The sequence below is a fragment of the Haemorhous mexicanus genome, chromosome 6 (genome assembly GCF_027477595.1).
Source record: "Haemorhous mexicanus isolate bHaeMex1 chromosome 6, bHaeMex1.pri, whole genome shotgun sequence".
Classification (NCBI taxonomy): domain Eukaryota; kingdom Metazoa; phylum Chordata; class Aves; order Passeriformes; family Fringillidae; genus Haemorhous; species Haemorhous mexicanus.
In genome coordinates this window covers 11,374,732-11,400,295 of record NC_082346.1, presented here as the reverse complement: position 1 = coordinate 11,400,295, position 25,564 = coordinate 11,374,732, and the positions used below count along the sequence as shown (strand labels likewise).

Sequence of the window (25,564 nt, the reverse complement as noted above, 5' to 3'; positions counted from 1 at the left end):
ACGGGCACAAGGAAGGCGCCGAGGGGAGGGACGAAGTGGAGCCGCCCCTTCACCTGGGACACCCGGGGACACCGGAGCCGCTGCGGGCGGCGGCTGGGGGTAGCCCCCGGGCCCCCCGGGAGGTGACAGAGGTGGGGGAGGGTGTGGGTTTGGAGGCGATGAGGAAGCAGGTCCCCCTCGGGGGTCACACGGTGAGGACGTGTCACCCCCTGCCACGTGTGGCTGCAGCGGGAGCACGGCTGGGGACAGGGAACACGGCTGGGGACACGGCTGTGGGTGTGGGTCACAGCTGGCGACATGGCTGGGGTCAGGGGACACGGCTCGGGGGGATAAGGCTGTTTACAGGGGTCACATCTGGGGACACAGCTGTGGATTCGGGACACGGCTGGGGGACACAGCTGGGCATGAGCATGCACAGGGGACAGCTTGAGGACATGGCTGCAGTTAGGGGACACAACTGAGGGTCGTGACTGGGGACAGGGGTCCCGGCTGGGGGAGGCACGGTTGGGGACAGGGGACACGGGTGGGGGACATGGCTGTGGATGTGACACAGCCGGGGACAGGGCTGGGCGGGCACTGCTGCGGCTGTGGATGGGGTGACACTGGCTGTGGACGGAGTGACACTGGGGGCACGGCTGCGGGCGGGGGACATATCGGTGTCACCGCTGTGCGCGGGAGAAAAAGGGACGCTGCCCCTTTAAGAAACACATGCGAAAGAGGCGTGGTCTATACTGGGCGTGGTCCGCATAGGCCCCGCCCCATACGCGCCGGCGGGTGGGATACGGGGCGGTGGCAGTGGATGACGTCATGCGGCTGCGCCCGCAGTGGCGCATGCGCGACGGGGCCCGGGGCCTGGTCGGGCGGCGCGGAGCCTGCGGGCGGGGGGCGCCGGCGCCGCCATGTTCCGGTACCCGGTGAGCGGGGAGGGGCCGGGGTGGGCCAGGGCGGGCGGGGCCCCGCGGAACCTGCGAGAGAGCCATGCCGGGACGGCACCGGGGCGGTGTAACGGGGTGGGGGGGGGTATAACGGGCTGAGGCGGGGGATGTAAAATGAGTTGGGGCGGGCGGCCGCTGAAGGGGCCTGAGGGGCATGGAGCGGTCTCCAGGGTGGCAGAAGGAGTCTGGGGGACACTCGGGACCTGGAACGGCCTGGGGGAGAGTATAACGAGAGGGGTCACTCTCTAGATCTGGAGGGTCTTTGGGGAGATGTAATGGCTTGGGGGAGTCACTGCATAGGAATAATGGGTTGGGGGGATTTCCAGGGGTGGATAATGGGGCTGGGGGGAATATCGCTGGTGGGGGGGTGTATTGTATAGGTATAATGGGCTGGAGGGTCGTCAGGGAGGTCCAGTGGGGCTGACCCCGTTCCTGGCTGTCCCAGTCCCTGGAGGACTGCCCGCTGGACGAGGATGAAGATGCCTTCCAGGCCCTGGGGGAGGAGGATGAAGACATCGACCAGTTCAATGATGACACCTTCGGGGCCGGGGCCGTCGGTGAGACCTTGAGTGTCACCCCCAGAGCTCCCTAACCCCACAGATGCCCCCAGTCCCTGTCCCTCACCCTCTGCCCCCTCGCAGATGATGACTGGCAGGAGGCCCACGAGCGGCTGGCGGAACTGGAGGACAAGGCCGGCTCGAGCCGGGAGCCGGACGGTCCCGTTGGGAACGACGGGGACGTCCTGGGCGATCCCGAGGACGCGCTGGCCGAGCGGCTCACGCGTCTCGTCATCGACAGCGAGCTGGAGGACCCTGCCATCATGCAGGCCGTGCACACCAGGGATCCCCCGCAGGTGAGAGCGGGCCGGGGGATCCGGGGGACGTTGGGATGGATCCCGCGGCGCTGTCCTGACTCTCCCTGTGCTCTGCAGCAGCCTGGAGGGCTGAATTCCAGCATCTGGGACAGTTCAGCCATGCTGCGGCGCATCCGGGGGCCACTCCTCACTCAGGTAGGGTGCTGGGGGCAGGGGGCACTTCCCTACTGATCCCAAATGCCCGTGGCAGCCAGCTGGGTGGGATAGACTGTTCCTGGGATAGTGGAGCGTCCTGCTTCCTTCCACTGCGTTTATGCCTTGTGGTGGACCCTCATAGCTGTCACCTTCTGTCTCCCCTCAGACTGTGGAGGGCTGGGATGATGGAGTTTTGCTGTTCTGGGATGCCTGGTGATGTCTGAGGGATTTCAGGGCTCCCAGCAGGATGTGGGAATGTTGATGCCTGGAGGCAGAGGATTTTTATGTTGTTGTGGTTTCATTAGGAGTCAGGCTTTGAAGTGCGGCGTGTCTGTGTCCAACCCTCTCCTGGCTCTGCCGGGCTGGGAGGTGACCCAGAATTCCCGCCCCACGCCCTGTTATCCCAAACAGGACGCTCTTGGCAGTTGCGTGTGCTCTGGGAATGCCCAGCGTCGCGTGGAGATCCCAGGGAAGCCCAGTGGGAGGTGGAGAGCTGGCAGGAGGAAGGGGGGACACTGACCCTCCTCCATGTCCCAGCCTGTGGCTCCGGGGGGTGTCCCTCCCGTTCCCCTGCAGGAGATGCCGTCGGTGTCCGTGCTGGATTATGCCCTGCCTCAGAGGCCTCCGCAGGCTCGGGATGAGGAGCGGGATCCCTCAGAGCGGGCGCTGCCCCGGCGCTCCTCCTCCCCCATCATCGGGAGCCCCCCGGTCCGGGCCATTCCCATTGGCACCCCCCCCAAGCAGGCCGCCATCCCAAACTTCAACCAGCAGGTATCTCCTCACTTCCCAACTTCCCACTGATCCCAAGGGTGCAAGCTGTTTCCCAGGGGGAGTGACTGTGCCACTTTCCTCCTCCCAGATCCTCTGTCCCAAGCCTGTCCACATCCGAGCTACCATGCAGCAGCGTTATCCCGCTCCCTATGGAGAGAGGATGTCCCCCAACCAGCTCTGCAATGTTCCGGTATCCAGCTTTCCCTCCTCCATCTTTTTAGGGATTGATGACCACCCTCCCAAAAACTTCCCTGTGTTCCTGTGGCTCGTCCCCACCCCATCGAGCTTGGCTGTCCTGGGGTTTGTCCCATCTGCCAGTCATGGTCTGTGACTGGGGTCTCTTTTTCCAACTCTTTCCCCAGAATTCCTCCCTCCTGGGCCACCCGTTCCCCCACAGCGTCTCTCCCGTTCTCACACACCTGCAGAGAGCCCAGCTGCTTGGAGGAGCCCAGGTAAAGCTCCTTCCTGTGCTTTATCCCACCTTTCTCTCTGCGTGGCTCCAGGACCTGGCACTCCATGGCTCTTGCTGGCCGTCCCAGCTCCTCTTCCTGCCTGGCTGACTCCAGGTGTCCTCTCTGCCCCTGCAGGCTGGCCGTATGTCCCCCAGCCAGTTTGCCCGGGTGTCCGGGCTGGTGGGGAGCCCGCTGCCCTCAGTGAATCCCAAGCTGCTCCAGGGTAGAGTTGGGCAGATGATGTCCCCGGCCGGAGGGTTCCGTGCCTTTTTCGGGGCTCCCCCCGCCCCGCCCCCCTCGCAGCTGCCGCACCCTCCGGGCCCTGGATCCCACCTGCAGAACCTGAGGTCGGTGCTGTCTCTGTCCCAGCGTCCCACCCGCTTCCTGCGTCCCTCCCTGACCATTTCCGCTCTCCCCAGGCCGCAGCCCCAGATGTTCCGGCCGGACACAACCCATCTGCACCCCCAGCACCGCCGGCTCCTGCACCAGCGGCAGCAGCAGAACCGCAAGTGAGTGTGGGGACGGGGCCGGGGCCGCGCGGCATGGGGACGTGTCCTGCTTCCGGGGTCACCTGTCCCCCCTCTCTGTCCCTTCCTGTAGCTCCGGTGTGCTCACAAGTGCCCTTCTTCTCCTGCCAGCCAGCACCGGAGCCTCAACGGCTCCGGGGGGGACCGAGGGGGCCACCGGAGCAGCCATCAGGAGCAGATCCGTAAGGATCCCTACGCCAACCTCATGCTGCAGCGGGAGAAGGACTGGGTGTCCAAGATCCAGATGATGCAGCTGCAGAGCACTGATCCCTACCTGGATGATTATTATTATCAGGTACTCGGAGCAGCACCTTCCCCCTGGCCATTGGATATTGGGTGGGAAGGGGATGTCAATCCAGGGAGAAGTGCAGTGGGTTGTTTTCCTCCCTGGAAGAGGAAGGTGGAGGCACAGGGTGGGATCAGCATCCCTGGGATGAGCTGACTCCTTTTTGGGTGAGATTTCCAGGAGTGAGATGTTGGGGTACGCTGGTTTCATAGGTCTGGGATAACAGGAGAGCAGCTCCTCTCCATCAGAAGTGTGACAGAGCCTGGATAAAACCCCTGGAATGAGACAATGGAGATGCTAAATGGAAAACTCAAGAGAGATCCTTGTCAGGGAAAGGCTGATTTTGGTCTGACTGGGAATGGTGGTGGTGAACCCTGTGGGAATCCAAGCACTGCAGTGGAGAAGGTGGATAGGGAGGGGTTTTTTCCAGTTCAGGAAGAGGGAACGTCAGACAGTGCTGGGAAAAGCCGGACTTGGAGCAGATGGAGCAAAGTGGTGGCTGTGGGACTGTTTGAGGTTCCCTAGGGAGAGAGGGAAATGTCTGGGATGGACATTGGGGAACTGAATACTGTGGGAGAGCTATGGCTCCTCTCCTGAGCTGGCAGAGGTTTTTTGGGATCTGTGGGTGAGCTGGTCCCAGTAGAGAAGGGGAACTGGTGCAGGATGTGAGTCAGCAAAGCTCTGCCATTGCAAAATGGGGTGGATGGGATGGGGAGGCCCTGGCACGGTGCCAATGGAGCAAGGCAGGCTAGCTGGGATGTGTTGGGAAGGACTGGGAACCCCACAAGGAGAATGGATTTGTCATTGTCCTGAGAGAGGGCTGAGGAGGAGCCTTGATCTCTGTCATCCTGAGAGATGGGAGAGGAGAATGGAACTCAGCTGTGGCTTAAATGATGATGTTGAGAAGGTAATGGAGCTGAGGAGAGGCAGATGGCTGATGGTTTTTCGGGAGAAGACACTCAACATTTCCTCTCCCTGCCTCAGAATTACTTCCAGAAGCTGGAGAAGTTGGCAGCAGCCGAGGAAGTGCATGGTGACGGTCCCAAGAAGGAGCGCACTAAACTCATCACGCCTCAGGTGGCCAAGCTGGAGCACACCTACAAGCCAGGTAAAGCCCTCCAGCAGCCCCAGGGCTCCTTTTATCCAGGGATTGAGGGGACTCATCACTCGGCTTCCCTGCTCCCTCCTTCCTGCAGTGCAGTTTGAGGGCTCGCTTGGAAAGCTCACCGTCTCCAGTGTCAACAACCCCCGGAAGATGATCGACGCAGTGGTGACGTCTCGCAGCGAGGATGATGTGAGTTCCTCCTGGCCTTCCTCCCTTCCAACAGCCCTGTGGCTGCTTCCCACAGCCCTGATTCCCTCTTCCCTCCCTGGCAGGAGACGAAGGAGAAGCAGGTTCGGGATAAGAGGCGACAGACCCTCGTCACCATCGAGAAGGTGAGTTTAAGGGGGATTGTCCCAACCCTCAGAGGTCCATGGTGGGATAAAAAGTGGGCCAACCCAACCCAATCCATGGTTCCCTGAGTGATCAATGCTTCCTGCAGACGTACAGCCTCCTCCTGGATGTGGAGGACTACGAGCGCCGCTACCTCCTGAGCCTGGAAGGGGAGCGGCCAGCCCTGATGGGAGAGAGGAAGCAGAAGATCTGTGACATGTATGACAATCTGAGAGGGAAGGCACCTGGGCAGGACAGGTGAGTGGGATTTGGGAGCTCCAACCCTCTGGGACTGCTGAAACCAATTTTCCATGGATCTGTTTGGCTCTGGCAGGGGGCTGAAGTAACCTTTTTGTAGCCATTTTACCCTCACTGTGGTTACAAAGTTACGACTTCCATCCCCTCCGTCTGGCGCAGTTGAGGATTAGAGATGTCATTCCTGTGTAGCTTTTCCCACTGCAGGGATGTTTTTTCAGGCATGGGTGTGTTTTCCACCTGGTGCTGGAGCAGTCATGGGATAACCCTGGGATACAGCTGTGGGATAACCTTGGGATGCTCCCAGGTGAGGGTTGACACCTTTCTCCCTCCCTCCTCAGGCCAAGCGATGACCACTTCATGCAGATCATGTGCATCCGGAAAGGAAAGCGCCTGGTGGCCCGGATCCTGCCCTTCCTGGCTCCCGAGCAAGCGGCCGACGTGCTCATGGCCACAGCCAGGAACCTGCCCTTCCTCATCAAGAAGGATGCTCAGGATGAGGTCAGGTTCCAGAGGCTGGGAGGGCTCCGTGTATCTTCAGGATGGCAGTTCCTGCCTTTCCTGGGAGGGTGCCAGAAGTTTGGAGGGGCTGTGTGGGAGGAGCTGTTTGCAATTCCACCCAGACACAGGGAAAGGTGAGGAGCTCCCAATTGTGTTCCTTTCTCCACAGGTGCTTCCCTGCCTCTTGAGGCCCTTTTCCCACGTCCTCTACCACCTTCCCTTGGGAACAGTCACCAGCCTTGTGCAGCAGCTCACGAACCTACCTCAGAGCGCCGCCGCTCCCACCAACCTGCACCTCACTGCTGTGCTCCAAAACAAGGTGCTTCTCATTCCCACCCCTTCCCAGCCTTGGGAATTGCTCCAGCAGCCTCTCAGCACTGGGGTGTTCCCCTCGCTAATTAACGAGGGTGTTTGGCACATTAATTAACGGTCTGGGGTGGCCCCGGGCTCTACTTCAGCCTGGAAGCAGCTTCTGGGTCAGTCCCGCTGTGCTCCATGCTCCAGCCCTGGAATTTGGGGTGGGAATGTTGCTCCAGTAAATCCCTCCTGGGCTGAGAGTGGTCTGTGGTCTTTTCTTCCTCCTCCTCCTGCAAAGGCAGGCAGGGATCTTCCTGCTCATGCCAGCATTCCAGGAGGGTTGAGAGGTGTTGGGGATTCTCCGGTTCTCTCAGGGAATGCTTGGAGGTGACTGATCCGGTCCCTGTCCCCACAGTTTGGTCTGTCCCTGCTGTACCTGGTCCTGAGCCGAGGGGAGGAATTGCAGAGCTCGGACACGAACACAGAGCTGATGCAGGACAACCAATGGTAACTCCCTGTCCCGGGCTGGGATGCTCCTGCCTGGAATGTCACCACATTCCCAGCCCCTTGGGGTGGAAAAGGCAGCCTCCAGGCTCCTGGAACTCCCACACCTCTCACTCTTCCCTCCTCCCTCCCGTTTTTTCGGCAGGACGGAGCTGATGCTGATGGCGACCCGGGAGCTGCTGCGGATCCCTCAGGGAGCCTTGGCAAAGCCCGTGTCCATCCCCTCCAACCTGATCTCCCTCTTCTCCCGCTATGTTGACCAGCAGAAGCTGAACCTGCTGGAGACGAAATTGCAGTGAGTGCCAGCCCTCTTTTCTCATGGGAATGGGGCCCTGTGCCACCAGGGGACTGGGAGAAGGGGGAAACCAGAGGTGGGGATGCAGCTGGAGAGGGATTGGAGTGGGGAAGAGCAGCTTGGGGAGAGGGGAATTGCCGCCTCCCTCTGATCCCGCCACTGATGTTCGCTGATTCCAGCTTAGTGCAGGGGATCCGGTAGATCTCCGTGGCTCCTCGCCACCACTGGAATGTTCCAGAGGAAGGATGGAAGGAAGGATGGATGGAGGGCACACGGTTCACCCCATACCTCCCCCGACGCCCGGCCTGGCACATGGGGCGCATCTGCCCCCCAGTCCCTGGATCAGCAGGAAGAGGGGGATGTTTGGCTGCTCCCCCCTTTCCCACAAAGTGCTGCCTTTCCCTGCTGCTCCAAATTTCCCCACGACTCCTTCTGCATCCCCAGAAACTGCTGCTTCCCCCCCAAAACACACACACAGAGACACACACACACACACACTACTACGGATCCCGGGGAGTGGGGAGCCCCTCGCTCCACATCCATGGCCAGGGGTTCTCCACTCATTCCCTGCTCCTTCTCCAGCCCTTCCCACAGGCACTGAGCTCTGCTTCCTGCCCTTCCCCACACTTCACACACTTATTTCGCACACTCGCCTTGTCTTCCCAAAATTCGGCTCCTTCCCTCCCCCCGGGATCAGCCCAGCAGCTCCGGGCGGGGTGGGGGGGTCACAGCCGGGTCTCTGTCCCCTCCGGATCAGATCCGGGTGGCTTCAGCTGTGCTGCTCCTCGGGAAGGTGGTGGTGGTGGTTGGGGGATAATTTTACTTTTTTTTTTTTTTTTTTTTTTTTTTTTTTTTTTTTTTTTTTGCTTTTAAAAAGAAAAAAAAAAAAAGCCAAGAGATTTGCACATGTAGGGATTTTACAGCCTGGAATTCCTCCTGGCATTAACCAGCCCAGCCCTCTGCTCCCAGCCCTTTCCCTGTCCTTTTTCTCTGAGAGATCAAGTGGAAAGTTCATTTATTATTTTTATTTTATTTTATTGCTTTTTTTCCTGCTATTTTGTTTTGGTTTTTTCCTCTCTTTTTTTTTTTTCTTCTTTCCCTTCTTTTTTGATTTTTTTCTTAATTTCATTTGCTTGCAGTAATTTTTTTTGTTTGTTTGTTTTTTTCCTTCCCCGTTCCTCCCAGTTTTTGGTTCTGGTTAATGAGAATAAAGTTTCTAAATTTACATTTTTATAGGGTATTGTAAATAAAGATGAATTGTATACGGCTGCCAGCCTGGCCTCTCCTTCTCTGGCCCATGCCACCTCCTGCGCGACTCCGCCGTGTCTGCGCGGTGTTCCCGCCGTGAGCCCTCGGGGGTCTCGAACCCTCGACCCCCGGGATATCCTCCGTGGGCAGCGGGCAGGGGGCGTGGTTACACCTCAGCCAGTGGCAGCGCGCCTGGTGCGAAGCCCCGCCCCTCCGCCAATCACTGGCGGGTGACTCACTGCTCGGCGTCAGCACGCGCGGCGCGCCGCTCCCACTGCCCGTTGGCTCCCTGCCTGATTGACAGCCGAGGTGTCAGCTCTCAACCAATCGTAACGCACGAACTGCCCCGAGGGCGCCCTGGCCGCCAATGGGGCGCGGACGTGGGCGGGGCGAGTGACGGCAACGCGGCGGGGCGGTGGCGGCGGCGGCGGCGATGGCGGAGCTGCGTGCGGCGGGCGCGGGGCCCGGCCCGGCCGCGCCCCCCGGGCCCGCGGCGCTGCCCGCGGCCCCCGGCGCGCCCCCGGCCCTGCCCTCACCGGCGGCGAGCGTCGGGGCGGCGCCCACACCGACGGCGGCGCCGGCGGCACCGACAACGTCGGCGGGCAGCGGAGCCGGCGCGGGCGGCGGCGGGGCCGGTCCTGGCTCGGCCCGCGAGGGTTGGCTCTTCAAATGGACCAACTACATCAAGGGATACCAGCGCCGCTGGTTCGTGCTCAGCAATGGGCTGCTCAGCTACTACCGGTACGCACCGGGACCCGCCCCGCCGCCCCCCGGGCCCCCCGTGACCTTGGCGCCGGGCTGAGCCCCCGCGGCGGGAGGGAAGCGGGTGTGGGCCCCCCGCACCGAGCGTGGGAGCGCTCGGTGCCCCGGTGCCAGCTGGGAAGGAGGGCGGCTGTCACCTCCCTGTCCCCGCGGTTGTCCCCTCCGTGTCACGGGGGATGTCACCTCCCGGTCACCGGGGCTGCTCTTGGCGGTGGTGGGGGTCGTTAGCCCACTCCCCTCCGCCCCTCTGTGCCAGCAGGAAGGGGGGGCGGTTGTCACATCCCTGTCCCCGTGATTGTCACCTGTCTGTGCCCGGGATTGTCACATCCCTATCCCCGTGGGTATTTGAGCGCGGGTGGGGGCGGGGGTCTGCAGCTCCCTCAGCCTCCCGCAGCTCCCGGATCCTGCTGTCCCTCCCAGCAACTCTTCCCGGCGGCCTGGTGTGTTGTCACCCGCGGGGACACCTGAGCCTGGCCGGGCGGGCCTTGTCGCTCCATTATTGATGGAGAACCGGAGCCTTGGGCAGCTGCCGGCTCCGGTTACACCGCCGCCAACGGGAGGGCACCGAGCCGGGGGTGTCCCGGCTGGGTGTCACCTCTGTCACCCGGTGACGTGGAAGGGGAGTGCCAGCCTGCTGCGGCCTCTCTGGGACTTCACCCTCGTCCCAGCCCGTGCCAGGATCCGGGAAGCACAGGATCCCTGAGGCCACTCCTGGGGGCTGTGGATTTGTCTCCCCAAAGCGACATCCCCAGGCTTGGCCCCGCTCTGGCAGCAGCAAACCCTCCCTGTTAATAGCCCTGGCTGCCGGGCTGGGAATGCCAAGCCCCCTGCGCAGCCCCCCGAGGGCTTGTTCTGGGGATCCCAGCCCTGTCCTTCCCTCACCACGGCTTCATCCCAGGGATCCCGGCCCTTTTCTTCCCTCACCATGGCCTCATCCCGGCATTCCCAGCCCTGTCCTTCTCTCACTGCAGCCTCATCCTGGCAATCCCGGCCCTGTCCTTCCCTCACTGAAGCCTCTTCCCAGGGATCCCGGGCTGTCCTTCCCTCACTGAAGCCTCTTCCCAGGGATCCCGGGCTGTCCTTCCCTCACCATGGCCCTCATCCTGGCGGTCCCAGCCCTGTCCTTCCCTCATTGCAGCCTCGTCATGGGGATCCCGGCGATCCCAGCCCTGTTCTTCCCTCACCACAGCCTCATCCCAGGGATCCTGGCCCTGTCCTTCCCTCACTATGGCCTTCCCGTGCAGATCCAAGGCGGAGATGGGCCACACGTGCCGCGGCACCATCAACTTGGCCACGGCCAACATCACCGTGGAGGATTCCTGCAATTTCATCATCTCCAACGGCGGAGCCCAGACCTACCACCTCAAGGCCAGCTCCGAGGTGGAGCGGCAGCGCTGGGTCACCGCCCTCGAGCTCGCCAAGGCCAAGGCTGTCAAGATGCTGGAGGAGTCAGGTACGGAATTCCTGGATCCATGGCAGGGTCATGGTGCACTCAGGGTGAAATCCCAGTGCCTGATAGTGCCCAGGGCAGGATCAGTGTCTTCAGAGTGGGATCTCAGTGCCAGGTTCCCAGAGCTCCAGAGGCAGCAAGAATCCCAGGGCAGGATCCCAGTGCTTTGAGGACTCGGGCAGGATATCAGTGTTCCACAGGATCCCAGTGTCTCCAGGGCAGAATCCCAGTGCTTCACAGGATCAAGGGCAGGATCCCAATGCCCAGAGAGAAGAATCCCAGCCCCACGGGACACATGATCCCAGTGCCCCCAAGCATGAGCCCAGTGACCCCAGGGCAGGATCACAGAGCAGCATCAATGTCCTTAGGGCAGGCTTTGAGTTCCTCATAAACCCAGTGCCCCAGGGCAGGATCCCAGTGCCCTGGGCAGCATCCCAGCATCTCCAGCAAGGAGGTTTGGAAGGGGGTGGCTGTGTCCATGCATGTGTGACCCAAACAGCCTGGCATGCACAGTAATGGACCATCAGTGTTTGGGAGCCCTCAGGGGTTTGGGGATCCCCCCGTGCCCTTCCTAGCAGCCCCACCACCAGTTCCTGGTGTGACATGACAATCCCACACTCCCCATTCCTTCCTGCCCACAGACGACTCTGGCGACGAGTCGGTGTCGCAGACGGACAAGACGGAGCTGCAGAACACCCTGCGGATTTTGTCCAGCAAAGTGGAGGACCTGAGCACCTGCAACGACCTGATCGCCAAGCACGGCACGGCCCTGCAGCGCTCCCTCAGCGAGCTCGAGGCCCTGCGGCTTCCCCCGGAGAGCACGGACAAGATCAAGCAGGTCAACGAGCGGGCCACGCTCTTCCGCATCACCTCCAACGCCATGATCAACGTGAGTCCCCATCCCGAGGATCCCACAGTGGGAAAAGCCCCCGCTTCCATGCTGAGCACAGTTTCCCCGCAGGCCTGCCGGGATTTCATGCTCCTGGCACAAACGCATGGGAAGAAGTGGCAGAAGTCTCTGCAGCAGGAGCGGGATCAGCGGATCCGGCTGGAGGAGACGCTGGAGCAGCTGGCCAAGCAGCACAACCACCTGGAAAGGGCTTTCCGGGGGGCCACGGTGCTCCCCGCCAGCACGCCCGGCACTGCAGGCTCTGGCAAAGGTGGGGAGGGACAAGTGCTGTGCCCAAGTGTCTCCCAGATGCTTCCTGGGATTTTCCGAGCCAGGCTCAGCTTCTCTCACTGTGCTGATCCCAAAGGATGTGTCTGTCCCAGCTCATCTGTGTAGCCAAGTGATTCTGGCACCCACAACAGAGTCCAAACTGGCTCCTCAGAGCCTTATCGGACACCCCTCCGGGCTGGGGTAGGGATGATGGTGACAGGGGAGCCTTCAGTGGGAAACTGGGAATGGTGTTCCTTCCTCACCAGCCCTCTCGCTTTTCCCAGATTTGTGCTGCCCTGCCAAAGGCGACCTGAGTGACGAGGACGATGACAACAATGAGTTCTTCGACGCCCCGGAAATCTTCCCCATGCCCGACATCATGGGCCACAAGTGAGTTTTGGGGGAGAAGGGAATCCCCTCGCTGCTCTGCCCTGCTCGGGAATGTTCACCTCCTTTCCCCCCTTCCCAGGAGAACTGGGAGCAACATCAGCGGCACCAGCAGTGACATCAGCCTGGATGAGCAGGTAGGATGGGGTCTTATGGCTTGGGGGTGCCCAAATTCCCATGGAAGTGTTTTGTGGGGTCACAGGGATATAACAGCCTTTGTCTCCCCTCTCCCTAGTACAAGCACCAGGTTGAGGACACCAAGAAGGAAAAGAGAACCCGCATTCCCTACAAACCCAACTACAGCCTCAACCTCTGGAGCATCATGAAGAACTGCATTGGGAAGGAGCTGTCCAAGATTCCCATGCCAGTGAGCACAGATGCAGCCGGTGGGCGGGCACGGGGCACCCCGGAACCCCCTTTTTTCTGACCTGTTCCCTCTTCCAGGTGAATTTCAATGAGCCGCTGTCCATGCTGCAGCGGCTGACGGAGGACCTGGAATACCACGAGCTGCTGGATCGGGGGGCGCGGTGCGAGAGCTCCCTGGAGCAGCTGTGCTACGTGGCCGCTTTCACCGTGTCCTCCTACTCCACCACCGTCTTCCGCACCAGCAAGCCCTTCAACCCGCTCCTGGGGGAAACCTTCGAGCTGGATCGCCTGGAGGAGAACGGATACCGCTCCCTCTGCGAGCAGGTGCGGCCGGCTCCTCTCTGCCAGCCTTTCCCGGGCTGTCGGGATAGCTGGCACTGAGCTATCCCCAATCCCGTGTCCAGGTGAGCCACCACCCGCCGGCTGCTGCCCACCATGCCGACTCCAAGAACGGCTGGACGCTGCGCCAGGAAATCAAAATCACCAGCAAATTCCGAGGGAAATATCTCTCCATCATGCCTCTGGGTGAGCATCCCAGGAGTGTGTGGGATTTTCAGGACCACCCAAGGCTGCAGGTGTGGTTCCCAGCACGATCTCCCTCCCTTAGGCACCATCCACTGCGTCTTCCACTCCTCTGGCAACCACTACACGTGGAAAAAGGTGACGACCACCGTGCACAACATCATCGTGGGGAAGCTCTGGATAGACCAGGTGGGAAGTTGTGGAGGGGAGGTGTAGGGAAGTGTGGATCCCTGGGGAATGGGGTATGGGTGGGTCTGACTCTCCTCTCCCCTCCACAGTCAGGTGAGATCGAGATCGTCAACCACAAGACAGGGGACAAGTGCATCCTCAAGTTTGTCCCTTACAGCTACTTCTCCCGGGATGTGGCGAGGAAGGTAGGGACACAGAGCCATGGGGCACACCAGGCTGATCGTGACTGCAGTGTGTCCTGATCCAGGCTGTCCTGTCTCCCACCAGGTGACCGGGGAGGTGATGGACCCCTCGGGAAAGGTGCATTTTGCCCTGCTGGGCACTTGGGACGAGAAGATGGATTGCTACAAGGTCCAGCTGGCAACAGGGGACAACGGAGCCGAGGCGCGGCCACGAGCCCACGAGGCTGAGGACAGCCGGGTGCTGCTGTGGAAGCGGAACCCGCTCCCGTGAGTGGGGAAAATGGGAATGAGGCAGCCCCGGGAGCCGGGCTGGCACTGAGCCCTGTTCCTTGCCGTGCTGTAGGAAGTACGCAGAGAACATGTACTACTTCTCGGAGCTGGCGCTGACCCTGAATGCGCCGGAGAGCGGGACGGCCCCCACGGACAGCCGGTGGCGCCCGGACCAGCGCCTCATGGAGAACGGGAGGTGGGACGAGGCCAACGCCGAGAAGCAGCGGCTGGAGGAGAAACAGCGGCTCTCCCGTAAGCGCCGCGAGGCCGAGGCCGCCCGCGCCACTGAGGACGGTAAGGCACAGCTGTCAGACAGGGGTGTCCCCCCTCGGTGTCCCCGCCAGGCCCTCACCCCGCTGTGCTCCGCAGGGACACCCTACGATCCCTACAAACCACTGTGGTTCGAGCGGAAGAAGGACCCGGTAACGCAGGAGATGGCGCACGTCTACAAGGGGGGCTACTGGGAGAGCAAGGAGAAGCAGGACTGGAGCTTGTGCCCGGATATTTTCTGAGCCCGACGAGGAGGAGGAGGAGGAGCGGCGAGGGGGGAGGGATGAAGGCCAGGACCCCCCCGTCGTCCATCCGTCTGTCTTAACCGTGTGTCCCCGTGCCTCGCCGTGAGCGCCGGCCAGGCTTTGCCTTAGCCCACCCAAACTGACCTTGGGGAGCAGGAGCCAACACAGCCCCCCTCAAATCTGTGCTGGAGCAGGGGGGTCCGTTCATCCCACCCACCTCCTCGGTACCCTGGGGTGGGAAGCACGGCCGCCCCTGGGGTGGGGGGCCCCGGGGAAGGTGCAACGGGGCGAGCCCGAGGCTGGCCTTGGTCTCCCCCCCTCCCCTTTTATTCCCATTCCCCTTTGCCCCCAGAAGTTCGGGTGCTTTTGGGGTCCGGGGAGGGGCCAGCCTCCCCCCCAGCCTGTTCTATAGGTGTATATTATATATATGTAGAGAGCAATCGGGGTCCCCTTCTCCCCCACAGCCCCCAGTTTAGGGGGTCCTTGCCCTCCCCGGGGTGCTCCCCACGCGTGGAGACCCCTCATGAGGTGCCTTCCCTGTAGGTTTAGGGCAGGGGGAGGGCCTGGGTTTTGGGGGGAGGGGGGTCTCTCCAGGGTGCAGTGGGACCCCTGCACCCCCAGACACTACGGGGGGGGGAGATGCGCCATGGGGGGAGTCTCTGCACCCCCAAATCTGAAATTGGGGGCGTTTGATGCCTTTTTATTTTATTTTTCCTTTTTTTCTTTTTTTTTCTTTTTTTTTTTGTCTCCGGAAAAAGAACTAAATTAAAATCTGTGAATGCCCCAACCCTGTGCCTGCTCTGTGGGGTAGGGGAAGGGTGCAGCCCCTCCCTGTGACTGATTTTGGGGGGGGACCCCCTACTCCTGTAGGGATCTGAGTGGTAGCACCCAAACAAGGACTTGAACCCCATTCATGGGATGCTCCAGGAGCCACCTTGTCCACTCCCCAGGCTCTGCTGCCCTGGTGGGGGAATTGAGGGGTGTCTCCTGTGTCCCCCTGTGTTCCACACTAGATTTGGGGTGCTGGGGATACCCTGGGTGACTCTGGGGGACCCTTGACTCTTCCCAGGGACCCATTTTGGCCCCGGGGGTCACCTGGTCTGGGAGGGAACATCCAAGGAAGGGAGGTCCTGAGTGGCCCTGGGACCCCCTGGGGGCACTTCCATGGGCGGGGATGTCCCCAGGGATCTTGGGGACCCCCTGGAGTGACACAGGTGCCCCATGCCCTCCCCGTCCCCATGGTACGTGGCCTCTGATTGGCCAGCTGGCGTAAGAGGAACGTGCCGATTGGTCGAACCTGTACACTACCTCGCGCTGATTGGACAGTTGGTTTGAGTGACAGCTCCGGGGGGGCCGGCATTTCCCCGCCCATCTTGAATTGGAGCGTGCTGACTGGCTGGTCGGTGGCAACGGGTCAGATCCGACCAATGGGAAGGCACGGTGTGGCCCTGCAGCCACGCCCCCGGCAGCGCCCACCCCTTGTCCTCCGTGGGACCCCGCTGTCCCCACCCCCGGGGGGCCCCGGGTGGGACAGTGACCCTACATCCCTCCGCACAACCACCAGACAGTTCCTCCAGCTCCGGTCAAAGGGGTTTATTGGGGCCCCGGCCTCCGCTGGCTCTGCCGCCACAGCCGGTGACTCTTGGGGTCGGGGCTGTCGCGTCTGCCCCATTGCCAGATGCTCCGCTCCAGCTGTTCCCTCGGAACCCCGATGTTGGCAGAGCTCTCGGGGCGGTTGGCCGGGCAGGGAGGGGCTGAGCAGGGGCTGGGGGGTCATCCGGGGGTCCCCTCCTGCCCGGTGTCTCCGTTATCGGGACGACAGCATCATCACGAACTCTGCAGGGCGAGGAGGGGACGTCAGGGGACCCGGGGCTCAGCTCCTGCCGCGGCCCCCCGGGGAAGGGGGTGCCCTCACCGTCGAAGTCCACGTGGCCATCCCCGTTGAGATCCACGTCCTGCAGGATCTCGTCCACCTCCTGCGCCTTCAGCTGCTCCCCGAGCAGCGCCGCGATGGCCTCACGCATCTCGGCCGTGCTGATCTCCCCGTCCCCGTTCATGTCGAACTGCAGCACCCGCGGGCTAGGGGTCATCCTCCCACCACGGCCACCGGCACCCCCAACTCCCTGTGGTCACTGTCTCCTCTGTGCTCGTGGTGACCACCATGGTCATCATTTCCCGCTGGTCACTGTCCCCTGCATGCCTGTGGTCACCCCATGGTCATCACTTCCCCACAGTCACTGCCCTCTCCTGCCTGTGTTCACCCCATGGTCACTGCCCCCTCCATGCTTGTGGTCACCACCATGGTCTTCCCATTGTCAGTGCACCCCTCCATGTCTTCGGTCACCCTATGGTCCCTTCTATGGTCACCATCTCGCCACGCTCTTCCCGTGATCACCGTCCTGTCCATGTCCCCATCGTCATTGTCCTCACCAGGGTCTCTCCAGGGTCACTGTCCCCTCACGGCTGTGGTGCCTCTGAGGAGGGGACGCCATGCCCGCTGTCCCCGTGGCGGTGGCCGTACCTCGCGGAAGGCGATCTTGAGCTCCCTCACGCCCACCATGTGCGCCGTCTCCTCACGCAGCTTCGGGCCCATCATCTGCACAAAGTCCTCGAAGTCCACGCGGCCACCCACTGCAGCGGGAAGGGAACAGACACCCTCAGCGCCCCAGCAACCCCCGGCGCCCTCCCCGTGCCCCCGAGCCCACTCACTCCTCATCTTGATGTGCTGGGAGATCTCGATGAGCTCCATCTCGGTGGGCATGTACCCCAGCGTGCGCATGCAGGGGCCCAGGTCCTTGTAGCTGATGTAGCCATCCTGGTCTGTGTCGAATTCCTTGAAGGCGTCCAGCAGCTCTGGGCACGGCCACACGTGAGAACAGGGACATCATCAGGAGTGGAGGGTCACACGGACACCGCATCACCCTGGGGCAGGTCCCTCCTTGGATGTGGGAGACCCCTCCATGGCCACATCCCCAGGGCAGACCCCTCCATGAGGACGGATCCATCCCTCCCCCCCAATTCCCCTAGGCCTGTGCCCCCACCCTGTCCCCCCTGCTCACCATCCAGCTCCTCCGGTGACAGCTCCCGCTCCTGCATGGGACACACAGAAGGGGTGACAGCGGAATGACACCCAGCTCTGTGTCCATCCCCCCTCCTTTCCCCCTCCAAACCTCGGTGTCACCTTTGTTAAGCGTGGGCCAAAATTAACTCCAGCGGAGGATTAGTGGGATTGGAGGCAAAGCCCTGCCCTGCCCTGTGCCTGCACCTCCCACCTGCCCTGTCCCAGTCCCCGTGTCCCTGCTCCAGTCACCCACCCCAGGGGTGTCCCATCCCGGGACCCCCAGGCTCTGGATGGGATGTGCCGGGTGGGCACAGATGCTGCCGAGGGAGGTTGCACTCCAGAGGTGGAGGTGCAGCAGTTTTACCCCCACAGAGCTTGACTGCCCCTGCTCCAGATGTCCCCTCAGTATGTCCCCTCTGTCCCCAGGGCCCTGGAGTGTCCCCAACATCATTCCCAGCACCCATGTCCCACCTATCCCCACAATTCCAGGCTGCCCCTGACTGTTCCCAGTGCCTCCAATCCCCTTCATCCCTGGGTTTCCAGCCGGTCCCTGAGCCTATTCTCACTGTCCCCATGTCCTCATCCCTAGGGTCCCAGAGTGTCCCTGACTGTGTCCCCACTGTCCCCATGTCCTTTTAATCCCCAGGGACCCAGAGTGGCCCTAACCATGTCCCCAGTGCCCAACATCCCCTCCATCCCCAGGGTCCTGGAGTGTTCCAACCCCATCTTCACTGGCCCCATGTCCCCTCCGTCCCCAGGGTTCTGGAACATCCCCAGCCCACTGTCCCCAGGCCCATTCTGACTGCCTCATTGCCGTCTTCATCTACAGGGTCCTGGACTGTCCCTGTCCCCATCCCTACTTTCCCCATGTCCCTTCCATAGCCAGGGTCCTGGAACAGGCCCACTGTCCCCCACATCCCCATGTCTCAAATGCTCCAAATCACCTCCATCTGCAGGGTCCTGGACTTTTCCTGTCCCCACCCTCACTGTCCCTGTGTCCCCATTCACCATGTCCCCATCACCAATGTCCCCATATCCTCTCCATCCCTAGGGTCCCAGATTGTCCCTGACCATGTCCCCAGAACCCCTGTCCCTCTTCTGTCCACAGGATACTGGACTATCCCTGACCCCATTTCCCCTATCCCCACATTCCCTCCATTTCCAGGGTCCCTCCATCCCCACCCTCATGCCCATGTCCCCTCCCGGTGTCCCCACCTTGCCAAAGACAGTGTTGAGGAAGGGGGAGTAGGTCTTGGTGGCAGCAGCGTAGGGGTCCACGGGACTCTTCTTCCCACTCTTCTGCCCATGTCCACCGTGCCGGGACTCGGAGCCGGAATTCTTGGGGGCTGGGACACCGACGTCCTCGGGGGCTTTGGGGGCTTTCTCCCCCTCCTCGTGCCCCCCTTTCCCCTTCTGTGGGGGCTCCGTGTCCTTGTTGTATTTGGGGGTCCCCTTGTCCCCGCGGGAGCGTGGCATGGGGCCGGGGCCGGGTGGGCAGCGGGCGGGCAGGGAGCGGGACCCCGGGATGGCCGAGCCGGAGGAAGGAGCAGGGAAATCCTCTTACACCCCCCGTGACCCCCCAAGCTCCCCCCGCCGTGAGCCCGCCAGGGCAAAGCCAATTAGCGGTGATTAATGGCAGGAAACAGCCACGGCCACCGGCCCCGGGCACAGCCACGCGGCCACCGCGCCCCGGCCACCGGACAGGTCCCCCCCAGCGTCCCGGGGCCATCACCGAGGCCCCGAGTCCAGAGGTGACACCCCACAGCCACCAGTGTCCCCAGCATTGCCCAATGCTCCCAGCGGTGACACCCCACAGCCACCACAGTGTCCCCAGACCAACCCACATCCCCAGTGGGGACACCGCAAGGCCACCACTGTGTCCCCTCACCTGGCTCCTCTCCCTGAGCTCCCCCCACCCCTAAGGCAGGTGCATTTGTTGTCCCCCTAGAATGGGGACTGGTGGCATGTCCCCAAGACATGACCGGGCATGGGCACAGGGTGCCACAGGAGGCTTCAGAGGGGAAGGACCCCCCAAAACGACAGCAGGGGAAAGCCCGGCCCGGGGGGTGACCCTGGCTGCTGTGTCACCCCGGGGTGACAGAGGGGCGACACTGGTGGGGGTGACAGTACCCCTGTGTCATTCGCTGCCATTGCCCCTGTGGCACCCGCCACTGTCACCTCTGTGTCACCCACTGGCGCTGTCCACGGGGACCGTCCCCCCGGGTGCCCCCGTCCATAGGGTTCCCCCGGTCCCCCCCCCCGCCGGTGCCCCCGCCCCGGAGCCGCGCACGCGCGGGGCGGCCCCGGTCACTTCCTGCCCCGCCCCCGCCGCCGCCGCCGCTCCCGCCGCCCCCGACACCGGCACCGGCCCCGGGCACCGACCCGCCGGTGAGTGCGGGCACCGTTACCGGGCACCGAGCCCCGTCCGGACCCGCTGGGCACGGCCCCCCCGGGACCCCCATCCCCCTTCCCGGGGCAGCCCCATCCCCATTCCCGGCGGGGCCACCCCCTGTCCCTGTCCCCATCCCTGTCCCTCTCCCAGTCCCTGTCCCCATACCTAGCCGGGCCACCCCTTCCCCGTCCACGTCCCCATCCTCGTCCCTGTCCCCCTGTCCCCATTCCTGTTCCTGTACCTAGCGCGGCCACCACCGGCCCCATTCCTAACCCCGCCCCCGTCCCCATCCTTTTTCCTGTCCCTATCCTTGTCCCTGACCTCGTCACTATCCCCGTACAGAATGAGGCCACCACAGGCCCCATTCGTGCCTCCCCATCCCTATCCTTGTCCCCTTCCCTTTCCCTGTCCCTGACCCCATAGCCAGCAGGGCCACCCCTGTCCCGTGATCTGTTGGAGCTGTCCCTGCCCTCCTTTCCATCCCCACCCGTGTTTCCAGGAGGACATCCTTGTCCCTGTCCCCATCCCGAATGGGACACTCCTTGTCTCACTCAGAGCCCCCATTCCTGGGGTGCTTCCTGAGTTCCCGTCAGGGAGCTGGCAGGGTCAGGGGTGTGTCCCCAGGTCCTGCTCCTAGGAGTGGCTGAGCCACCCCTTACGGGGCCGGAAGTCAGTGACAAACCCAGTTCAGGGGACCCCCCATTTCTTGGTGTCCCCGCCTGCCATTGTGGGGTATCCCAGCACGCCTGACCGCGGCCGGGGCACTCCCCAGCCATGTCCTTCCGGAAGGTGGTGCGGCAGAGCAAATTCCGGCACGTGTTTGGGCAGCCGGTGAAGACGGACCAGTGCTACGATGACATCCGCGTGTCCCGCGTCACCTGGGACAGCACCTTCTGCGCTGTCAACCCCTCTTTCGTGGCCATCATCGTGGAGGCCAGCGGCGGCGGCGCCTTCCTCGTCCTCCCCCTGCACAAGGTGACAGCAGGGCGGTGACGCGGGGAAGGGGGGCTTGTGCCGGTGGGTGACCCCCTCCCTGCTGTCACTTTGTCCCCAGACCGGACGCATTGACAAGTCGTACCCCACGGTGTGCGGCCACACGGGCCCCGTCCTCGACATCGACTGGTGTCCCCACAACGACCACGTCATCGCCAGCGGCTCCGAGGATTGCACTGTCATGGTGAGGGGTGGCCCAGGATCCTGGGGGGTGCCAGGGGTCACGCCGCTTCCCTCACCGTCCCCTCTGTCCCCTCAGGTGTGGCAGATCCCAGAGAACGGGCTGAGCCAGCCGCTGACGGAGCCGGTGGTGGTCCTGGAGGGCCACTCGAAGCGCGTTGGCATCATCACCTGGCACCCCACTGCCCGCAACGTCCTGCTCAGCGCGGGTACGGGGGGACACGGCGGGCACGGGGAGGGGGCCGCGCGGCCGAGGTGACCCCTGCCGTGTCCCCCAGGCTGTGACAACGTGGTGCTGATCTGGAACGTGGGCACGGCGGAGGAGCTGTACCGGCTGGACGGGCTGCACCCCGACCTCATCTACAGCGTCAGCTGGAGCCGCGACGGCTCCCGCTTCTGCACTGCCTGCAAGGACAAGAGCGTCCGTGTCATCGACCCCCGCCGCGGCACCGTGGTGGCTGTGAGTGTCCCCACCCCCCCGGGGGGCCTGTGTCACCAGGGCGCTGTCCTTTGCTGGTTCCTGGGGGGAATCCCCTGTTCCCTGCCCTTGTCCCTCGGTGCACCCCGTTGTCCCACGTTCCGTGGGTGTCCTTGTCCCCCGGTTCTCCCCGCTGTCCCCTGTCCCTCGGTGCCTGTCCCTGGGATGCTGCGGGCGCTGGTGACAGCCGTGCCCCCCAGGAGAAGGAGCGGGCACACGAGGGGGCCCGTCCCATGCGCGCCATCTTCCTGGCCGACGGCAAGATCTTCACCACCGGCTTCAGCCGCATGAGCGAGCGGCAGCTGGCGCTATGGGACACGGTGAGTGGCATCCTGGGGCTCCCCCAGAACCATTCTGGGGTTCCCTGCGTGCCTGACGCCTCATCCCACCCCAGGAGAACCTGGAGGAGCCCATGGGGCTGCAGGAGCTGGACTCCAGCAACGGGGCTCTGCTGCCCTTCTACGACCCCGACACCAGCGTGGTCTACGTCTGCGGCAAGGTAGGGAGCCCCCCAGCCCGCTGGTGGCAGCACCAGAGCTGGGGTCCCCCCTAACGACGTGTCCCCAGGGGGACTCGAGCATCCGGTACTTCGAGATCACAGAGGAGCCACCCTACATCCACTTCCTCAACACCTTCACCAGCAAGGAGCCCCAGCGGGGAATGGGCTGGATGCCCAAGCGCGGGCTGGACGTCAGCAAGTGCGAGATCGCCAGGTGGGCATGGGGACATGGGGGACGAGATGAGGGACCCCCAGAACCCCCCAGAAACTTCCATGACCCCCTCTGCTCCCCTGGCAGGTTCTACAAGCTGCACGAGCGCAAGTGTGAGCCCATCATCATGACCGTGCCAAGGAAGGTGGGTGGGGATAGGGGAATGTGGGGTGGGGGGACACAGCAGGGCTGGTGGGAGTCCCCAGGGGGACCGAGAGGGGTCACTGGGCAGGACACAGGGCCATGTGGGGTTCTTGGGCAGGACTTGGTGACTGGGCAAGGGGTCTCTCATCAGTCTGGGTGGGGGTCCCTATGGGGTCTGCGTGTGAGGTCCCTGAGCAGGACATGGGAGCAATAGGGGGGTCCCCAGTGAGGCCGTGTCCCCGTGGCGTCTCTCTGGGGGTCCCCCCACGGATGCCACTCCTCTGACGCTGTTGGGGGCAGTCGGATCTGTTCCAGGACGACCTGTACCCGGACACAGCAGGCCCCGAGGCAGCCATGGAGGCAGAGGAGTGGGTGGCGGGGCGCACGGCGGGGCCCGTGCTGGTGTCCCTGCGCCAGGCCTACGTCCCCAGCAAGCAGCGGGACCTCAAGGTGAGCCGGCGGACACTGCTACACGACAGCCGCGCCAGCGCCGCCGCCACCGGGGCCACCACACCACCTCCCACGCCCCCCGCGGCCCCCGCGTCCGCTCGCTTCAGTGCCCCGCCGGCGCTCGGCTCCGGCAGCTCCACGGTAAGGGGACAGGGGGGACAGGGGGACAAGCGGGAAAGGGACAGAAGGGTGTGGTCGGTGTGGGTGGGGCTGTGCAGTGGGTGCGGGTCCTCTGATGGGCGATGGGTAGGTGTGGCAGTGGGTGTGGCTCTGCTGGGCGTGTCCCGTGACGGCGCTGTCCCTCAGGGAGGTCGCCTGGACGAGGTGCTGCAGGAGGTGGCGGCGCTGCGGGCGCTGGTGGCGGAGCAGGGCCAGCGCATCTCTCGCCTGGAGGAGCAGCTCAGCCGCCTCGAGAACGGCCACGTGTAGGGACCCCCTCAGGGACCACCGACCCAGGGACCACGCCTGCACCCCAGGGACCCCCCTGAACCATCTCGCCCCCCCTGGGGTGCTCCCCCTTGCCCCGCTCCGGGCCCTTCTCCCATTGAGGGGCTGGCCGCCCCTCTGGCAGCTCCCCGCTTCCCCCCATTGCCTTACTGGGTGCTGCCCCCCCAAATCATGGACCATTCTCCACCCCTGCCCCCATTCCTCGGGCTGGGGGTTGCTCCTGGGATCAAAGATTACCCCCTGCACCCCCCAATCCCTGTGTGGGGTCTCCCCTCTTTCTGCGGGGCAGGGCATGATCTGCCTTCCTAAACTGTGAGATATTGTCCCCCCTATATTTTGGGGGCTTTTCCTCCCCTCCTGCTCCTCGTGTCCCCCCTCTCCATTCCAGTGCAGGGTCAGAAACTATATTTTCACTCCAAATAAAGGATTTATAAGAAAAGTGATGGGGGTGATTTACAAGAAAAGTTGCAGGGCCACCTGTGGGGTGGCAGAGCGGGCGCAGGAAGGCGCGGCGGTCACGGGTGGGAGCTCAGCGCCTCGGCAGGAAGTGGGGGGGCACGGGGCGGCATTTTGGGCAGCAGGGGTGCGTGGGGGGGTGCAGAGCTCGGCCCCCCCCGCTCCGGCACATCCGCTGCGCGGGGCAGGAAGTTGGGGGGGGCTCCCCCATCTCGGAGCGCACCCGCGGCATCGGGACCCGCTCTGGTTTCACCCACTGATGGTGAGCACCCCAAAACCGGGCAGGGTGGGAGACTGGGGGGCTGGGAGCCTAGGGGATGGGGGACAGGTTGGGGGAGTCAGGATAAGGGAAGCAGGATGGGGCTGGGGGGAGTGGCAGGGTAAGGGGAGTCTGGAATGTTTGGGGGGATAAGGGGAGCACAGTGGGGTTGGGGGGGAAGGAGGGGGGTCCTTCAGGGGAGCATGGTGGGCTAGGGGCTTTGGCAGGTGTTGGGGACAGTGCAGCGACAAGGAAGACTGAGAGTGCCGGGTTTGGGGGGACCCTGGGGCTTCGGCAGAGGGTGCCGTGGGCAGGGGCAGGGGATTCTAGAGGGGCTGTGCAGCCATGTGGGGTGGCAGGAGCCGGTTCCTCTCCCCCAGCACCTGCAGGTGCTGCTGCACCCGCCTCCCACGGCTTCCTCCCCGGGGGTCACCTCCCCCTCCCCGGCCCTTGTCCTGTGCCCTGTACCTTGCCCCCGGCCCTTCCCTGCGCTCCAGCTCCGGGAAGCCACGTGCCCGGCGCGGTGTGACCCCGCTGCCCTCCCCGCAGGCTGCCCCGCGATGGCACCCGCTGCTGCTGGCGCTGGCGGGGCCGGCGGCCGCCGGGGACCCCGCGGTGGCCCGCAATGACCGGGCGGTGGCCGCGCTGCTGGGGCTGCTGCTGTGCCTGGCGCTGGGGCTGGCGCTGGCCTGGCACCACCTGTGCCGCCTCTCGGCCGGCCGGTACTACCCCCGGCCCCTGGGCCGCCGGGCGCTGCAGCTGCTGCGGGGGCAATGGCACCGGCTGCGCTCACCGCGGGAGCCCGCCGCGGGCCCCGGGGACGGGCACGGGGAGGTGGCCGTGCGGGACGAGGAGGAAGAGCTGATGCCCTGGAGCCTGGAGCGGCGGCCGCAGCAGGAGGAGGAGGATGAGCAGGAGGAGGATGAGCGGGCGGAGGATGAGAAGGAGGAGGATGAGGAGGAGGCCGAGGCAGCGCCAGAGGGCGGGGAGAGCCCCCTGAGTGAGGGGCAGGCGGCGGGGGGCAGCGCCGAGGCTCTGCTCAGTGACCTGCACGCCTTCTCGGGGACAGCGGCCTGGGGGGACGCGCGGCCACACGTCACCGCCTTGTGACATCACCGTCCTGACGTCACCACCCTTTGATGTCACCTCCCTGTAGTGTCACCTCCTTGTAATGTCGCTGCCCCGTAATTTCACCTCCCTGTAGTGTCACTGCCCTGTAGTGTCACCTCCTTGTAGTGTCACCTCCCTGTAGTGTCACCGCCCTGTAGTGTCACTGCCCTGCCAGTAAAGGGACCCCTTCTCTGACCCCTGCCAGCCCCCAGCCAAGGCTCCTGTTGGCTGCAGGAGCCTTGTCCGAATTTGCACTGACCAATAAAAGAGCGGCTTTGGGGGCAGAGCAGATCGGGGGCGTGGTTTGCAGATAAGTGGGTGGAGCCAACAAAAGGGTGTGACAAGTGGGGGCTAAAACGGGGCGGGGCATCACACAGCGGGTGGAGGCTGGACCTCCCCTGGTGGCACAACTCCCCCACCCTCCCAATGACCCCCTCAGCCCCCCCAGCCCCAGCAGAGAGACCACCACAGCCTCAGCAAGTCCTTTAATTGGCACACATCCAGCAGCAGGGCCATGCCCTAGGGGGCTGCACCCCAAAGGCCACACCCCCAGAGGGGCCACACCCC

General features: G+C 63.6%; 5 protein-coding genes across 9 annotated transcripts; 4 read left to right on the top strand and 1 right to left on the bottom strand.

Moving 5' to 3' along the window:
• The first annotated feature begins 35 nt into the window (after positions 1-35).
• PATL1 (PAT1 homolog 1, processing body mRNA decay factor) lies at positions 36-8,535 on the top strand. 4 transcript variants are annotated; one of them, XM_059848526.1, is made up of 19 exons: positions 36-191; positions 1,381-1,492; positions 1,577-1,788; positions 1,870-1,944; positions 2,521-2,715; positions 2,804-2,905; positions 3,078-3,167; positions 3,303-3,514; positions 3,587-3,676; positions 3,806-3,989; positions 4,965-5,088; positions 5,177-5,274; positions 5,358-5,417; positions 5,525-5,673; positions 6,012-6,171; positions 6,341-6,490; positions 6,884-6,975; positions 7,118-7,267; positions 7,447-8,535. In XM_059848526.1, the coding sequence occupies exons 1-19, from the start codon at positions 159-161 to the stop codon at positions 7,466-7,468; spliced, it is 2,310 nt and encodes a 769-aa protein (XP_059704509.1). In that variant the 5' UTR covers positions 36-158; the 3' UTR covers positions 7,469-8,535. The 4 variants fall into 4 exon arrangements, with proteins under 4 accessions (XP_059704509.1, XP_059704512.1, XP_059704511.1 ...); XM_059848529.1 differs by having other exon boundaries at positions 59-191; positions 1,867-1,944; XM_059848528.1 differs by lacking the exon at positions 36-191 and adding an exon at positions 542-914.
• A 554-nt stretch (positions 8,536-9,089) lies between these two features.
• Positions 9,090-15,104, top strand: OSBP (oxysterol binding protein). The gene is made up of 14 exons (XM_059848531.1): positions 9,090-9,256; positions 10,522-10,730; positions 11,369-11,616; positions 11,689-11,887; positions 12,171-12,276; positions 12,356-12,410; positions 12,509-12,640; positions 12,718-12,963; positions 13,044-13,164; positions 13,247-13,350; positions 13,440-13,535; positions 13,618-13,799; positions 13,876-14,096; positions 14,172-15,104. Exons 2-14 carry the CDS (start codon positions 10,535-10,537, stop codon positions 14,312-14,314), a joined length of 2,049 nt encoding a protein of 682 aa, XP_059704514.1. The 5' UTR covers positions 9,090-9,256; positions 10,522-10,534; the 3' UTR covers positions 14,315-15,104.
• Positions 15,105-15,895: 791 nt separating this feature from the next.
• CABP4 (calcium binding protein 4) lies at positions 15,896-19,318 on the bottom strand. Of its 2 annotated transcripts, XM_059848525.1 has the most exons (6): positions 18,594-18,944; positions 17,377-17,407; positions 17,027-17,170; positions 16,839-16,948; positions 16,233-16,380; positions 15,896-16,153 (listed from the first exon to the last, which is right to left on the bottom strand). In XM_059848525.1, the coding sequence occupies exons 1-6, from the start codon at positions 18,852-18,854 to the stop codon at positions 16,125-16,127; spliced, it is 723 nt and encodes a 240-aa protein (XP_059704508.1). In that variant the 5' UTR covers positions 18,855-18,944; the 3' UTR covers positions 15,896-16,124. The 2 variants fall into 2 exon arrangements, with proteins under 2 accessions (XP_059704508.1, XP_059704507.1); XM_059848524.1 differs by lacking the exon at positions 17,377-17,407 and having other exon boundaries at positions 18,594-19,318.
• Positions 19,319-19,692: 374 nt separating this feature from the next.
• Positions 19,693-23,611, top strand: CORO1B (coronin 1B). The gene is made up of 11 exons (XM_059848522.1): positions 19,693-19,766; positions 20,543-20,745; positions 20,825-20,947; positions 21,023-21,152; positions 21,222-21,403; positions 21,622-21,741; positions 21,816-21,920; positions 21,989-22,134; positions 22,219-22,276; positions 22,576-22,866; positions 23,032-23,611. Exons 2-11 carry the CDS (start codon positions 20,545-20,547, stop codon positions 23,152-23,154), a joined length of 1,479 nt encoding a protein of 492 aa, XP_059704505.1. The 5' UTR covers positions 19,693-19,766; positions 20,543-20,544; the 3' UTR covers positions 23,155-23,611.
• Positions 23,612-23,736: 125 nt separating this feature from the next.
• On the top strand, positions 23,737-25,286 carry PTPRCAP (protein tyrosine phosphatase receptor type C associated protein). The gene is made up of 2 exons (XM_059848523.1): positions 23,737-23,890; positions 24,437-25,286. The coding sequence occupies exons 1-2, from the start codon at positions 23,888-23,890 to the stop codon at positions 24,995-24,997; spliced, it is 564 nt and encodes a 187-aa protein (XP_059704506.1). The 5' UTR covers positions 23,737-23,887; the 3' UTR covers positions 24,998-25,286.
• The last annotated feature ends 278 nt before the right edge of the window (positions 25,287-25,564 follow it).

Excerpts from the sequence above, each read along its gene's own strand:
- PATL1 (XM_059848529.1), top strand. The coding sequence starts at position 159 with ATGAGGAAGCAGGTCCCCCTCGGGGGTCACACG. Across the intron at positions 3,990-4,964 it reads TGGATGATTATTATTATCAG|AATTACTTCCAGAAGCTGGA; the intron begins GTACTCGGAGCA and ends TCCCTGCCTCAG. Across the intron at positions 6,491-6,883 it reads CTGCTGTGCTCCAAAACAAG|TTTGGTCTGTCCCTGCTGTA; the intron begins GTGCTTCTCATT and ends CTGTCCCCACAG.
- OSBP (XM_059848531.1), top strand. The coding sequence starts at position 10,535 with ATGGGCCACACGTGCCGCGGCACCATCAACTTGGCCACGGCCAACATC. Across the intron at positions 11,617-11,688 it reads CCTCCAACGCCATGATCAAC|GCCTGCCGGGATTTCATGCT; the intron begins GTGAGTCCCCAT and ends GTTTCCCCGCAG. Across the intron at positions 11,888-12,170 it reads CACTGCAGGCTCTGGCAAAG|ATTTGTGCTGCCCTGCCAAA; the intron begins GTGGGGAGGGAC and ends CGCTTTTCCCAG.
- CORO1B (XM_059848522.1), top strand. The coding sequence starts at position 20,545 with ATGTCCTTCCGGAAGGTGGTGCGGCAGAGCAAATTCCGGCACGTGTTT. Across the intron at positions 21,742-21,815 it reads AGCTGGCGCTATGGGACACG|GAGAACCTGGAGGAGCCCAT; the intron begins GTGAGTGGCATC and ends ATCCCACCCCAG. Across the intron at positions 22,867-23,031 it reads TCGGCTCCGGCAGCTCCACG|GGAGGTCGCCTGGACGAGGT; the intron begins GTAAGGGGACAG and ends GCTGTCCCTCAG.
- CABP4 (XM_059848524.1), bottom strand. The coding sequence starts at position 19,224 with ATGTGGGTTGGTCTGGGGACACTGTGGTGGCTGTGGGGTGTCACCGCT. Across the intron at positions 16,949-17,026 it reads CCAGCACATCAAGATGAGGA|TGGGTGGCCGCGTGGACTTC; the intron begins GTGAGTGGGCTC and ends TTCCCGCTGCAG. Across the intron at positions 16,381-16,838 it reads TCAAGATCGCCTTCCGCGAG|TTCGACATGAACGGGGACGG; the intron begins GTACGGCCACCG and ends CGGGTGCTGCAG.